The 14,774-nt window shown below is 62.6% G+C and overlaps 1 protein-coding gene across 1 annotated transcript in view; it reads right to left on the bottom strand.

Moving 5' to 3' along the window:
* Positions 1 to 1,034: 1,034 nt before the first annotated feature.
* ANKRD11 (ankyrin repeat domain containing 11) overlaps positions 1,035 to 14,774 on the bottom strand; it is a 30,771-nt gene continuing 17,031 nt past the window's right edge. Inside the window, exons 6-11 of the mRNA XM_065898721.1 lie at positions 14,134 to 14,281; positions 7,334 to 13,809; positions 4,877 to 4,975; positions 4,662 to 4,805; positions 3,208 to 3,300; positions 1,035 to 1,220 (exon numbers count right to left, since the gene is read on the bottom strand). Of these exons, the coding sequence (XP_065754793.1) occupies positions 1,035 to 1,220; positions 3,208 to 3,300; positions 4,662 to 4,805; positions 4,877 to 4,975; positions 7,334 to 13,809; positions 14,134 to 14,281 (7,146 nt within the window). The remainder of the gene's footprint in view (positions 1,221 to 3,207; positions 3,301 to 4,661; positions 4,806 to 4,876; positions 4,976 to 7,333; positions 13,810 to 14,133; positions 14,282 to 14,774) is intronic.

Here is a 14,774-nt window from a genome sequence, read left to right on the forward strand (position 1 = left end):
CCGCCCGTGTCCTGCCCGCTCTGATGGGCCCTGGGAAAGAGCCTCTGGGTAACCCGTGCCGTCCCGGCCAGCAGCCCCAGTCGTCCGTTGAGAGGAGGGCAGGAAAGCTGGGGGGTGAGTGTATTTGTTTCAAAATTATAAGCTACTCATTTGGTAGGAAAAAAAGTGGAAGACAGTGGGATTTCCAGGGCGGGAACCCTTCCCTCACAGCCACGTCCACCCTCCTGAGGGGGCTGTCGTGTACAAAGAGCATTTAATTAATTTATTTATTTCTTTACACATAACTGAAGTGATGTTACAGTACATAAGTTATTTACAACTGTGCAGTAATGTGTTGCAAAATAAATTATCTAGAAGGCAGCAAAAGTACATTGTGAACGTGTATAAAACTGTACAGCGTTTACGGGTACACTTTTTATATGATTATTGGCTCTGTAGTGTTTCAAGTTATGTTCTCAGAAAGAGAAACAAAATGCCCAAGATTAAAGGAAAAAATATACAAACCACGTGGATTTGACTCCATTAAAAACACAACCCGGAGTCCTGCCTGCGTGTCCCTGTGAGGCGGGCGGGCGGGCGGCGCAGCCAGGCCCTCACCCGGCCCAGCGTCCCAGCCCAGATCTCGGGCTGGCACCGTCGGCAGCTTCGTGGCGACAGGACGGCTGCCGGCCCGAAGCTCTCCCCACCCTCTGACCCGGAGGCCGCTGTTGGGGAGGGGTGGAGGCCTTAACTTTTATTCTCTTTAGTCGATCAGAAATGAAACAAGGAATTTAAAAAAACGCTCTCCATCCTGCAGCTCCTGAGATGCCTGTGCGGCCGCCGGAAAAGAGCCTGAGGCTGCCGTGTCCGTGTCCGTGCCCACGTCCCCGGCTCTGCGTCCTCCCGCGGCGGCGGGCGTGAGAGAGCCGCGCGCCAGGGGCCCAGCGCGGGCTTCTCCCTGGACGTCCCCACCGGGGACGTGGTCTCCTTCCGCCGCCCGGACTCGGCGGCGGACGGGGGGGCTCGCCTGTGCCCCGGGCAGCTGTCCCGCCGCGTCAGGCCGGAAGGAGCAGGAAGTCGTCGTTGACGTCGACCATGGGCACGTAGAAGGACGGCACCTCGTTCACACACAGGGACTTGTGCCCGGCGGGGTCCAGCTCCTGCACCTTCAGCTGCCACTCCATCCTCTGCACGGCGTTGAGGGCCGCGGCCTCGTGCTGCTGCCGCATCAGGAGACACGTCTACGCGGGAAACGCAGCAGGTGAGGGGAGGGGAGGCAAGACCCCGGCCGCCCCCCGCACCCATTCCCCCTGCCGCAGCGCCTCCCGGGAGGTCGGGGCGGGGGACCCGTTCGCGCTCTGGCCTCAGGACGACCTCTTGCGTCTGGGTCTCGTCCTGCGCGGTGAGTGGCCTTGCTGACCACACGGGGGTCTGTCCATCGTCCCTGCTCTGTGCCCCCACCCTGGGGGTTTCAGCACAGCCTCTAGTCAGAACTCATAATAGCTTTCTTTGCTCTTCTGTTTTCATTTTCCATTTATCTTATTTATGGTTGGTGACATTGGCTTCATTTGCACTCACAGTGGAAATTGTGCCTTTTAGAAATGCACTTGGTTAGTTTTTAGAAATAAACGTTCACGTGTTTACTCTTAAGCGGGTACTAAGTAAGGTAACAGTTATCCTACTAAAGGCGTACTCTGTATTTCATGTTGAGAAGGGAGAATGTTGAAACTGAAAGAATGACGGTGCCTGGGTCACCACAGCACGTGGGGGCGGCGTTTGGGGTGCAAGGCGGGTGACAGGGCACAGCAGGCGGAAGGCCAGCCTCCGTGGGGACAGTGAGCAGGGGACAGTGTGCAGGAAGACCACCTTACTTTCTTCGACGTGCACACAAGCATGCAGGGCCAGCTGTCACAACTTCTGATTTGCTTAAAACAGTTCAGTTAAAAAAAGTGTTCTGGAAACGAGCCCCACATGCCCCAGCGGCCAGCCGTGTCCTCCTCGGCATGCCTGGGCCGCTTGTCATCCTCAGGGAGGCTTGAACAAAAGGCGTGACAGCTCAGACACCCTCAGGAGTCCAGCTGCTTTCACCTAATTTAAAGCATTCTTGACTAGAATCGTACGTACCCCTGAGTTTTCAGTTACTGAAATGAAATTGTTTGTTTGTTTGTTGGGCTAAACCCCTGAAACATGACCAGCATGTCCGGAGAGTTGTCCCAGGGCTGCAGGAACTGAGGGTGGGCAGCCTGTCTCCCGAATAGGACCTCGTCCACCCTGTGCTCTGAGACCAGTGGCCACGCGGGTGGCCGTTTCGTGCCCCTGCACTCTCCGTACTTCACCAATTCCTTTTTCTATCCATCATCTATTTTTCTTATTGGTTTGTAAGTTCTTGGCACGTTAAGGAAATGAGACTTAAGGTTGTCTTTGTAATGTACCGAATCTAACTTTACTTTGGTCAGAAATTTTTTCTCTCTTGTAAGTTTCCCGTGCAGCTCCCTTCAGGCTGGCTGGTGGTGGGAGGAGTGACCGTGGGACCCCCGAACGGTCACCTTTGCAGCTTGTTAGAAACACGGCCTGGACCCGGCCTCAGCGGGGCCTGAACGCCCTGTAGGCTGGTTCCTCTCTGCTCTGGCCTCCTGGCCGCCCCTCTGGGTGCACTGCCGCAGTGCCGGAGGCAGGGTCACTGAGGCAAGGGGTGAGGCTGGCAGCCCAGCGCAGGAGCCTGGGTCACGCCTCCATCAGCTCCACGCAGCGGGCCCTGCCTCCTGGGGCTTCCCGGTGGTGCCGGCTTCTAGGTGTTAATTCTGTAACGGGCACGTCACTGCCGGTCAGTGTTCACGGGGGACCCCGGGTGCAACCCTCGCACCCGCAGACAAGGACTTGCTTCTTACTTGCTAATCTCTCTCTATCTCCCCCCCATCCTCTGCCCGCTGCACTGGTCAGCACAGCCAGGGGCAGGGGTGATGGGTGGATGCTGTGACCTTTGAGGAGGGCTCAAGGTGGGGTCCCACAGAGGTCTGACCGCAAGCTGGTGACAGGAGCTGCTCCCCGCACACCTGGACAGGAGGGAAGACACTCTAAGAGGCAACATGGGGGCGGGGAGGCCTCGGCTCCCTCACTGCCAGCTGGGCTCAGAGCGAGTCTGAAGCTGCCTCCTCCGAACACGGCCCTGCCGCCCCCGCCCAGAAGAGCCCTGGCCCCGCCGCCGCCGCCGCCGGGGCCGGGGCTCACCTTCATGCGGTCATACTTGTCGTCCACGTCCTGCAGCCAGGAGATGAACTGGCGGGCGTTGAACCGGTCCCGCACTGACTTGTTCTCATCACCCTGGCGGGAGAGTGAAGCACGTGTGGGCGTCCGGGAGGGGTGGGCCTGGCACGCCAAGCCCCGGGTCCCCCGGTCAAGGGCTCCCTCCCCCACCAGCTCTCCACGCCGCCCGTTGGGGGAGCTGCCCAGTGGTGACTCGGGACCCCGGCGGCGCCTTCAGGCTCCCCTCCGTCTCCTGGGGAGGCCCCAGGGCGAGCTGGCGAGGGTAAAAAGCAGCAGTGACTTCTCTAAAAAGCGGCAGTGACTTCTCCTTTGACAGGACGTCTGCGAGGCCTGGGGTGGCTGCAGGCCGCCCACGGTGGACTGTGGTTTACAGGCAGGGCAGCCTTGGGAGCAGTAGGTCCCCACAGGCTCTTGCCGGCTGGGTTTGCAGGGCCTCCCGGGTCTCGGGGCGGGAAAGTCTCTCTCTCGCCCAGCCACACGCAACCACCTGCCTGGGGAAAGCCCAGGCCCCACTACAAAGGGGCTTGAGGGGAGGAGGCTGCAGCCTGAGAGTCCTGTCTGTCGTCTCCTTGACATTCAGAGGAAACCCAGCAATCCCTTAAAGGTGAGCAGATTCTTTTTTTTTTCTTTCAGATGCAAATATCAAAAAAAGCAAAGCTTCCACCCAATCCCTAAAATACTTTGTGGACAAATGTTTTTGCTTTAGGGAAAATTCGTTGCTATGCGTGGTACGTTCAAGTAGAAACTTAAAGAGGTATCCTTAAAGGTTACGTGTGAGGACTCTTCAATGCACTAGAAAGAAATCAGGTTTAACTGAACCACCGTACGTCACCATGCGGCCAACCTGGGAATGCTGCTCAGACACCCAGGGGTCTGTGTGATGCCCCTGGGGGCCTGGGCTCACTAGGGGCCTCCGTCAGGAGGGGACTCAGCACCGAGGCCTGGCCCAGAATGACACGCTCTGGGCTGAGAGTCACAGTGGCTGCGGGGGAGGAGAGAACATCAGGGAGGACGGGAATCGACTTGCTTTCTGCACATTTTAGATCTCCAGTGTGTCAGCCGACGGGTGGGGCCCTCAGGAGCACAGGTACCACAGGGACAGCACAGAGGTCGGCTGGGGAAGGGTGTGACCTCATGGGACAAACACAGCCCTGGGGGCGGAGGGAGGCGGGCTGGACTCTGGTGGACAGACGAGGCACACCGTGTGTCCAACTGCTGGGCGTGCCCTGGGTCCGCGTGCCCGTCGGGGGCAGCAGCCCTGTGGTCCCCAGCGTGACAGCCTCTCTGGGGCCTTCGGTGAGGAAGCCCTGGTGCAGCAGCTCCGGCCGCTGCGCGGGCAGACCGCACGTGAGTCTCCGGGGGCCCGTGACCCCAGCGCCGCTCCAGCCCCCCGCAGGCCCTCTCACCCGGACGCCCACCTGGCTCTCGAGCGGCATGTTGTACACCTCCGAGTCCAGCAGCATGGTGCAGGCGCTGAATGGCACCGCCTGGTTCGCGATGGTCCTCGCCGCCCGGCAGTGAACCCGCAGGATCTCCTGTTCGCAGGAGACGATCAGCTTCTCCTGGAAGAGAGGGGCTGGTGAGCTGAGAGCCACCCGGGCCGGGCGCCCTGGGCCCGCGGCTGCCCGCTTACCCGCTCGATGCTGTGCTGCAGGCGCAGCTTCCCACGCACGGCCTCCTGCTGCTTGAACAGCTCCTTCAGGGGCTCCGCCAGGGAGGGAGGGGGCGCGATCTGCGGTCACAGGGGGAGACGGGGGTCAGCGGGGGCCGTGAATCACCCCCGCCGCCCCACTTGCAGGAGTCAGCCCGGAGACCACGGTCCCATGCAGACGCGGACGCGCTGGGGGAACGCCTGTCCCCAGGAGTCGGTGAGCGAGCGCCCGTCCCCCCGCCGCGTGTGGCTGGGCTGGGAGGAGGGTGGCCGGGGAGGGAGCGGCAGGGATGGGGGAGGCGAGGGAAGCTAAGAACAGAGGGCATCTGCACCTCGGCCCTTGCGCAGCCAAGAGGGGACGGAGGAGGGGCAGGGGTGTCCTCACGCACCCTGAGACCCACTGGGACACGGCTGCCCAGAAGCCACACGAACAGGACAGCTGGGCCCGCCCCTCTTCCCAGGGCGTCAGCGAAGGAGAGGGCTCGCCGGGGCCACCCCTGAACCCAGGAGGGTGCTTCTCCCAGGAGAAGAAGCCGGTGCTTCCAAAACACACAGGAAGCGTGTCACAACAGCACCAGATACGGCTGGAGCCTCTCGTGGGGCCAGGAAGCACGGGACTGCCGAGGAGCCCCTCCCTGGTGGCCGAGGCCAAGTAGGGTGCGGTGACTCATGTGGCCACAACCTCGGGCTGGAGGGGAGGAATCATGCCCACGGTACAGTGGCCACCACAGACAAGACCCTCTGAGGGGCTGGACTCGAGGCCCAAGCTCAAGGTACATGCTCTCTTCCAACTTCTCGGTCCAAACTTCTCAAAACCCGAGATGAAGCCACCCAGCCGGGTCTCTTTGGCTGCACGTCCTGCCCATCACGCCCCGGGGGCCCAGGGCGCCGGCCTCCCCTTGCCTCTTGGGCGCCTGCGGTGGTCTCTGTATAGGGGTCTTGTTTGGGGCTGTCGTGGGTGTGAGGTCACCTCCATTTCACCCTCCCCGGCTCCAGAGGGTATGGGAATGAGGCCTCGGCCTGCCCTCACCCCCAACAGCCTGGGCCTGGCTGCGGGGCGACAGGCTGTGAACCGGAGCCCGCCGCTAGAAAGGGTTGAGCTCCAGGAGACACACAGGCTGCTGCGGGGTGAACTCGGGTGGCGGGGGTCCAGGGGGAGGCAGGAGCATGGCTTTCTCTCTGGTTTCCAAATGTTCTAGGGGGCCACGGTGCTGTTTGTCTAAATTTTAGTTACTGAAACCAAACAGCAGCAAAGTCTCACTGACCAGGGATCCCAGGCCAGGTTCCCCTGCATCCAGTGCCTCGGGCCCCCCTCTCGGCTCCACTTCCTGCCTGGGAACAGGCGGCGCAGGCCGAGGTCTGAGCGCACGACGCATCCCGTGCAGCACCGACGCCCGTTACGGGGGGCTTCTCCCAGGCCCGAGAGACAGAACAAGCCGAAAGCTGGGCTTTTTTCCTCGCGGCGGTGGGGGTGGGGAGGGGTGGGGTGGGCTGGTCAAAAAACGAGGCAAGGGCTTCCCTTGTGGCGCAGTGGTTGAGAGTCCGCCTGCCGATGCAGGGGACACGGGTTCGTGCCCCGGTCCGGGAAGATCCCACATGCCGCGGAGCGGCTGGGCCCGTGAGCCATGGCCGCTGAGCCTGCGCGTCCGGAGCCTGTGCTCCGCAACGGGAGAGGCCGCAACAGTGAGAGGCCCGCGTACCGCAAAAAAAAAAAAAAAAAAAAAAAAAAAAAAAAATGAGGCAAGTCCGCCACACAGGTGTGGATGGGCAGCACCTGGGCAGCACCGTGAAGCCTGGGGGCCGGGGCGGCTCTGGCTACCACTGAGCACAGGTGGCTGAGATCAGCTTTACTGGCCGCGACGCCTGTGCCTGCTGCCTGGGGGGGCGGGCGGGGCAGCAGCACGTGGAGGATGCGCGCTCCCCGCGTGGCTTCCTTCGTGTGGCAGGACCTGCCAACGGCCTGCGTCTGGGCGTGAAGAGGGGGTGGGGTGTGCGCGGCGGGGCTCGGACAGGTCACATCTGCACAGACGTGGGGCGAAGCACCCAGGGGAGGGGCCACGCGAACAGACGGCCGAGAGGCGGGGCGTGGGCCTGACTGGGCAGGTGGGGAAGCCCGGAAACCCAAGGAAGGACCGAGCAGGAGAGGTGCCCTCAGGCCTCTAGAGGAAAAGGTCTGGGCTCTGGCCTTGGGTTGGCACCGTGGGGCCGCTGGGGGCCAGGGTTGGAGTCTGGGGAGCCCTCGGGCTGCTGAAGGGGATGGAGGGGGCACTGAACCAGAGAGGGGGCCAGGCGTGCCCCACGTGGGCGGAGCCTGGGTCAGCCGAGGTCCAAGCACGCGGACTGGGTGGGAGCCGCCATGGGGCAGACGGGGAATGACGGGGAGGACGGCGCAGCGGGTCCTGGGCCTGGGGGGCGCCCCCCGCCCGGGCAGGCACTCACCACGGGGATGTGCAGCTTGCTGAGTGGCTTGCCGTCCAAGAGGTAGGAGCCGGTGTAGGTGACGTACTCGGCGTAGCACTGGGGCGCCTGCGGGCTGATGTAGCAGAGAATCTTGCGCTTCTCCTCAATCTTCTTCCTGATCTGCAGGTACTCGAAGTACGGGTTGGACCTGTCGCTGTGGTAAGGCTCGATGTCGTCCAGCTTGATGGCGTCCACGATGGCAGCCAGCGTCTGCTGGATCACCTCCCGCGTCTGACGCGTGGACGTGTGCATCTGCTGGGCCAGCTGCTGGCTGGAGCGCTGGAAGCGGCGTTTGCGCGGGTGCTGGGCCTGGGGGTCATCGTCCTCAGAGCCGCGGCCCTTGGCCCTGGGGGTGGGCGCGGCCGCAGCCTCCTTCTCGGTGGGCGGCGAGCTCTGCTTCTGCTGGTTGGCCAGCATCTGGGCCCGGGTCCTGGTCATGCGCTGGGGGATCTCCTCCACCTTGGGCGCCTTTGGGGCTTCGGCTGTCGGTTTGGGTTCCGGTTCGGGGGCTTCAGGCTGGACGCCGTCCGGAGGCCCCTCGAGCCCGGCACTGTCCTGGGGGCCGGCCCCATCCGCTGCGCGGGCCTGGGCCGAACCGTCCCCGGGGGCGTCGGGAGCACTGTGGGGCGTGGCCGAGGGGTCTGGGCCCTCGGCCTGCTCGTCCCCACTCCCCGGTGGATGCTGCTCTGAGGGGGCCGGCGTGGGCCCAGAGCCAGGGTCGGAGTCCTCGGGGGCCCTCCCCTCCGGCCTGGCCCCGGCCTCCACTGTGGCCTCGGGCAGCACGACTGGCTTCGGCTCCTCTGGGGGCTCAGGCGCAGGCTCGGTTGTGAGCCGGGCGGCCACCTGGTCAGGAGGCAGCACCAGCTGTTCCTCGGCAGCTGCCACAGAGACATCCCCGCCGCTCGGGAGCGCGGGGGTGTTGTCCAGAGGAACGAGAGGACTCTCTTCCACAGGCTCTGCTTCGACATCGGAAACATCCTTCGTCTGGAGAGGAAGCTCCGGCAGCGAGAAAGGCCCCAGGTCGAGGTCATCCTCGGTGGCGGGGAAGGCACCGGGCCAGGGCACCGGCTCCACCTGGCCGAGGGCAGACAGGTTGTGACCACTTTCCAGGAAGTTATTCTCCAGGGGACCCAGGGCCTCCACCTGAGCCACGGCCGTCACACACGCAGGCTCGGGGGGCGCGTCGGGGGGCGCTTCCGGAAGGGACTTGCAGTTACTGAAGAAGGACTCCAGCCTGGAGGAAGGGGCGAACGCGGCTGGCTCTTCTGAAGCAGAGACCGCGGCCGGGACTGCTTCCCCGGCCTCGTCCTTGACTTCCAGTCCCGGCTCGGGGACCGACAGAGGGTATGAGACGGGCGACACCGGGTAAGGGGGCTCCGGGTGGAGAGACTCGGCAGGGCAGAAATGTTTCGGGGACTCCGGGAATCTCTGTGGGGACTTCAGCAGGAGGTCCGACCCCACGGGCCAGCTGGCGGGGTTTTCGGGGGTGCCCCCGATGAGGCCAGAGGGGAGGCCCTGCTCCACGGTGGCGGGGTGCGCCCACTCGACCGGCTCCTCTGTGATGACGGTGCTGAAAGGGCCCTCGTCCAGGGGCTCCAGGAAGCTGGGCTCCGGGGGGATGATGGCCGCGGTGGCCTGCTGGTCCTCCGTGGCATCCAGGGGAATGCCAAGGTCAGGGGGAAGGGCCCCCTCCATGGACGGGGCCAAGAGCTCGTCTCTGTGTGAAGGGGGGGACTTGGTCGGTAAGCCGGAGAAGGCGCCCTCTGGGGAGGGGGTGATGTTGGCTGCGGCCGCAGGCGGGCAGTGCAAGGCGTCCGCTTTGGGGGAGGGGATGCCATAGTCCGGGGAGTAATACCCCGGAGACAGGCAGGCGAACTTCCCGGTGGGTGCGGGGGGCCCCAGGGCCTTGTCCTCCGGGTGCTGCCCCGGCGAGCTGTAGCTGGGCGCCGCAGGGGCACTCTGCTGTCTAAACAGCTTGTCCCCGAGCCCGAACTCTTCCTCAGGGGTCCTCCGGATGTCCACAGACACCGAGCGGTAAAGGCTCGCGCACAGCGGCCTCGCAGGCGTCTGGCCCGGCGTTTCTGAAGTCCCGCTGGCGGCCACGGAGAACCTGTCGAGGAAGGAGGGTGAGCAGGCGCTGGCGGACGTGCTGGACACGGGCTGGGGGTCTGCGCAGTCGAACATGAGGTCGGGGTAGTCGTCGGCGCTGCAGGACGGGGTCCGGGGCGTGTGCATGGCCTCCTCGTAGCTGGGGCAGGACACCACCGAGGCGGGGGTGGGGACCCCGGTGGGCCGGCCGTGGTCCGGCCTGGGGGAAGCGGGCAAGACCTCTTTCATGTGGGGGCCTGCCAGCCAGTCTCGGGGGTCCACCGCGGGTCCCGGGTGGGGCTTGTTCTCGGCAGCAGGGGCGGCAGGGGCTGACTCCTTGAGCTTCCTGTCCTTCGGGGCAGGGTCCAGCCCCAGCGGCTTCTTCGGCGGGCCATCCAGGCCCTTCTTCCGCCCGTCCTCGGCGGGCCTGGCCTTGTCCTTGAGCTTGGGGTCACCAGACCGGTGGCGCAGCTTCTCCATCTGCTTCATCCTCTCCTTGTGCCGTTTGTGGCGCTCCTCGATCTCCAGGTCCTTCTGGGAGAGCATCCGCTCGAAGCTCGTCATCATCAGGTCCCCGTCGCCCAGGAGCTTCTCCCGCGGCCGGACGTCTTTCTTACCGGGGTCTCTGACCGGGAGGAGCTTGTCGTTCCCGTTGCTCAGCTTTACGGGGTCGCCCTTGTCCTTCTCCAGATTCTCCTTGACCTTCTCCTTCAGCTTGGCCTCGCCAAGCTTCCCGCCCTCGTCCTTGGGCTTGTCTCGGAAGGAGGCGGGAGGGTTGTCCTTGTCCCTGGCCGCGGGCTTGAGCTCCTCCCGGTGGTGCCGCGGGGGCCCGTCCCCGTGCCGGTCCCGGTGCCGCTCCTTCTCGTCCCGCCACCGCTCCCGGTGCTTCTCCCGCCGCCTCTTCTCCTTCAGGAGGCTCACGGTGCTAGAGCCGTAAGGCCTCAGTTCCTTCTCTACCTTCTTGGGAGGTTCTCGTTCAGGATCATTTTTCTCCTTCTTTTCGGTAGAAAACAACTCGATGGTTTTCTCTAACTCGTCCTCTGCGTCGGCCTTGATGCCGCCGTAGGAGAGGCCGTAAGCGTCGGCCTCCAGGACCTCCTTCTCGTACTGGCCGCTGTCCTTCCGGCCGCCCGTGTCCTTGCAGTCGTCGCTCTTCTCCTTCTTCTCGGGCTTGTCCTTCCTGACCCGCTCTCGGTCATGGCTCTTCTTGGAGGAGGACGAGGCGTGCCGGTGCCGCTCCCTCTCCCGCGCCCGCTCCTCCGGGGGCTCCGGGAAGGGCACCTCCAGGAGGGCGCCGAGGCCCGGGTCGTGGCCGCGGTCGGGGAAGCCGTCCGACGACGCGTCGCTGGCCTTGTCGTTGGAGTCCTCGCGCAAGTCCTGCAGCGCCGCCTCCTCCAGCCGCTCCAGCAGGCTCTTCTCCGCGTCGGTGCCCTTGCTGGCCTTCCTCTCGCGGCCCTGCTCCCGGTCCGGCCTCTCCCGGTGCCTGCTCTTGGCCTTGTCCTCCGCAGGGGGCCTCTTCTCCCCCTTCTCGGGGAGCCTCTGCTTGTTCCTCTTGTCCTGAGTGGAGTCCACCGACGCTCGGTCCTTCCTGTCCTTGTATTTTTCCGTGGACTCTCTGTCCTTCTTCTCTTTGTGCTTTTCCAAGGTTTTTTCTTTCTTGTCCTTCCCCCCGTCTGTGGCGCCCTTCTCCTTCTTCTTCTCTCTGATTTCTTTGTCTTTCTGCTTCTCCGCATGTTGCCTGTCGGCCGAGTGCTTCCGGTGCCTGTCGGGGGGTTGCGGCTCCCGCACGTCCTCCCTCTCGGGGGGGCCATCCCCCCGCCCCTCGCCGGCCTCCCCGACTTTGAATCCGCTCGCCGCGTAGTCATCTCTTTCATCTTCGCTTTCATCAGTGAATATGTCTGCAATGTACCAGCTTTTCTCTTTACCCTTCTTTTCATCTTTTTTTTCAGAGAAGTCCTCGGAGAGAATTCCGGGGAAAGTCTTCTCCCGTTTGTCTTTACCTTGGTCGAGAGATGCTTTTCTCTCTTTGTCTTTGCTGTGCACGTCTTTATGCTTTTCCTTGGCGTCCTTTTTCTCTTTGAAACACTTATCAAGTTCTTTGTCCTTCTGACACTTCTCAAGCATCAGTCTTTCGTTTCTGTCCTTGTCACTGGACTTCTCTTTGTGCTTCTCCAGCTTTAGCCTCTCCTTCCTCTCCTTCTCTCTCGCCGGGTGGTGCCTCTCCCAGGGCTCCAGGCTCTTCCCGAAGTCGCAGTCGGGCCTGTCCTTGAAGACTCCCTCGCAGCCGCACTCCTTCAGGTCCTCCCTGTGCGCCTCCTCGGGCTTTGCACGGCCATCTCTCCGCTCCTTGGCGGCCTCGGGGGGCTCCTTCCTGTCCCGGCCGCCTTCCGCACACTCCCGCCTCCTCCTGTCCTTCTCGCAGAGGTAGCCGGGCACGGCCCTGTGCCTGTCGGCAGCGTGCTCTCTCCTCCGCTCCGAGCCCCGTTCCAGGCAGTCCCTGTCTTTCTTCCGAGAGAAGATGTCCCTGTCCGTGCGCTTCTCCCGGGCCTTGTTCTCCCGCCTCTTCTCCCTACTGTCCTCTTTCACCGTCTCCAGGATCAGCCTGGCCACAGACTCGCTCTTCATGTCCCTGTAGTCTGTCACTGCAGAGTCCCAGCTGTCTTCCCCTTTGAAATCGAAGGATGAATCTGACAAGTCAGAGAACCACCGGTCCTGGTCATCAGAAAGACTAAACTTGGTGTCTTCGTTCTCCAGAAACTGACTTTTGTTACAATATTCATCAAAAGCAGACTCCTCCCTATACACTTTTTTGAGTTTTTCTTTATCTTTATCCTCTTTGAAGGTCTTCTCCCTCTCTTTTGCAATTTTATCCTCTTTAAAGTCATTCTTTTTCTCTAACTTGGAGGGCCTGTCTTTGGACTTCTTCTTTCTTTCCTCCTTGTAGAGCCTCAGCTTTTCCTCTTTTGGAGATTTTTCCTTCAGCAGCTTCTCCTTGTCGGCTTTGCTACACCGGTCCTTCTCCTCCCGGAAGGCCCTGCCCCCGTCCTTGTTCAGCTCCCTGATTCTCTTGAGCGACTTCTCCTCTCTGGAGACCTTGATCATCTCGTCCTTGAAGAGCCACTCCTTCTCCTCCGACTTCATTTTGCTGAGCTTCTCCTCCTTCTTACAGGGGTCTCTCTCGTGTTTCAGGCCTTTCAGCTTGCCCTCAGCCGGCACGTCGTCCAGGAGGATCGCCTTGTCTGCCCTCTGCTTGGAGTCCTCATACTCGTAGGTGAAGCTCTTCAGCTTCAGCTCCTGGCTGACGGAGCACAGCCCCTTCTCCTTGCTTTTGTGTTTATGTTTCGTCTTGTGTTTCTTGACGACTTTGCCCTCCTTGTCCAGCTTGGGGATGGCGCCGTCCCCGCCAGGATGGAAGGAGTTCTTCCTATCGGGCAGCGTGCCCTGCAGGCCGGCCCTCTTCCTGTGCTCCTGCCTCTTCCTGACCGGCTTCAGTGACTCCACGCTGGAGCCCTCGGAGGAGCCATCAGACTCGCTGCTCAGTCTCGTCCTCGTGGAGTCTGATAAGGAGCTGACCTCGGACCAGGCTGGAGAGGAGATGGTTTTCCAGTTGTCTGTCCGCCAGTGCTTGGCGTGCGGGTCCGCGTGGCTGGGGTTATGCTTCTGGGGGGCGGAGCTGCCGTGGGACGAGGTGGAGGAGGCGGACAGGGAGCTGAACAGGGCAGGGTCCTTCAGCACCAGCGGGGACTCCTTGAGGCAGCCGGGGCTCCCCGCCGAGCCCCCACCGTCCTCGCCGCTCTCCGAAGACTCGCTCTCGGACTCGGAGGAGCAGAACTTGTCGCTCCTCTTCCCAAACCGCACTTCCTTGCCCTTGGTTTCCTTCTTCCGCTTCTTCTTCACTTTCGTTCTCTCCTGCTGCTGCTTGCAGCTGGAAGGCTCCCGTGTCTTGTTGCCAGGCAGCGTCGTGTGAGCCGAGAGTCTCAGCTTCTCCCCGGTCCCCACGGCGACACCGACGTCCTCCTCGTCTGACGTGTCCGACAAGATGCGGTGAGACGCCTTCTTTGGTGCAATCGTGCTGTTTTTAGTGTAACTTTTCACTTCCATTTTGGGTATAGAAATGAAACTATTTGACTTCGTCTCCTTCCTGTAATCCTTTTTCAGCAGGTGTTTGTCGTCCACGGGAGGGATTCTGTCCTGCTCGTCGTCCTCGTCGAACTCATACTCATCCTTGACGGGGGTCACAGTTTTCTGGGGCTCTGGATTCTTAGTCTTGTGCTTCAGACCCTTCTCAAACTCGGAGTCCGTGTTATTGCCGTCGACTGAGCTGGAAGGTGCGAACGATGGGGCGTCGTCCTCCTCCTCGGAGCTCTCTGCGGGGACAGGGGGGAGGAGGTCAGAGGTGCTTCGGGCAGGGGCTGCGGGCACGTGGGGAGGGGAGGGGAAGGCGCCCGCCCAACAAGCGCGTCACCTGGCTTAGTTCAGGTTGAGGCTGGCCCTGGGCAGAGGGGCTACAGAGAGGTCTGCACAGACACGGGGCTGGAGGCCCTGCACGGAAGCCCCCCATCCCGGCTCAGGGGGGGACTCCTCACGGGCCAGAAGCTCCCGTCAGCTGCAGGCATCCAAGGAGGCTGCCGGGAGAGCCCTGCTGACCGCGGTGACGCCACCTGCCCAGCCCGCGCCCCCGCAGCACTGACCGGCCGAGCTCTCCTCGCTGGACGTGTAGGTGCCCTTGCCCAGCAGCAGGTTCACCATGGTCGGGGAGCTGGCCACCTTGAGCGGCGTCTCGCCCTTCCTGTTGCTCTGCTGAGGGTTCCCTCCATACCGGAGCAGCAGCTTCACCACCTGCGGAGCAGTGAGAGGCCCGTCAGGGACCCTGAGAAACACTGAGCGGCCACCACGCCGATGCCCAACTGCGGCCCCTTCACAGGGCCTGAGCACGACCAGGCCGAGGGGTGGAGGCTGTTCACGCTGCCCGCGAGGCCTCTCCCACCAAAGACCCACCACTCAAACAGGCTGCTCCTCTCGAGCCGCCGGGTTCCTGCAACTTGGGGGGAAGGCTTTTATGGGGGGGTGGGGGCGGGGGCGTGTTACACAGTAGAGAAGACAAAGACCAAGCTTGTGCAAGCAGGTTTATTGCATGTTTGTTTATTGCAGGAAAGTAAGATCACCTGTCGCTAATCCGTGCCCAGGACCCACTGAACGCAAGGACAGCAGACCTCACTCTACTGCGCTTCAGATGCCGTGTTGTCTGCAGACTGAGGGTCTGTGGCGACCCTGCACCCAGCAAGTCTACTGGCGCCATTTCCCCGACAGCATTTGCTCACTTGGTGTCTGT

The sequence above is a fragment of the Phocoena phocoena genome, chromosome 20 (assembly GCF_963924675.1).
Source record: "Phocoena phocoena chromosome 20, mPhoPho1.1, whole genome shotgun sequence".
NCBI classification, from domain to species: Eukaryota; Metazoa; Chordata; class Mammalia; order Artiodactyla; family Phocoenidae; genus Phocoena; species Phocoena phocoena.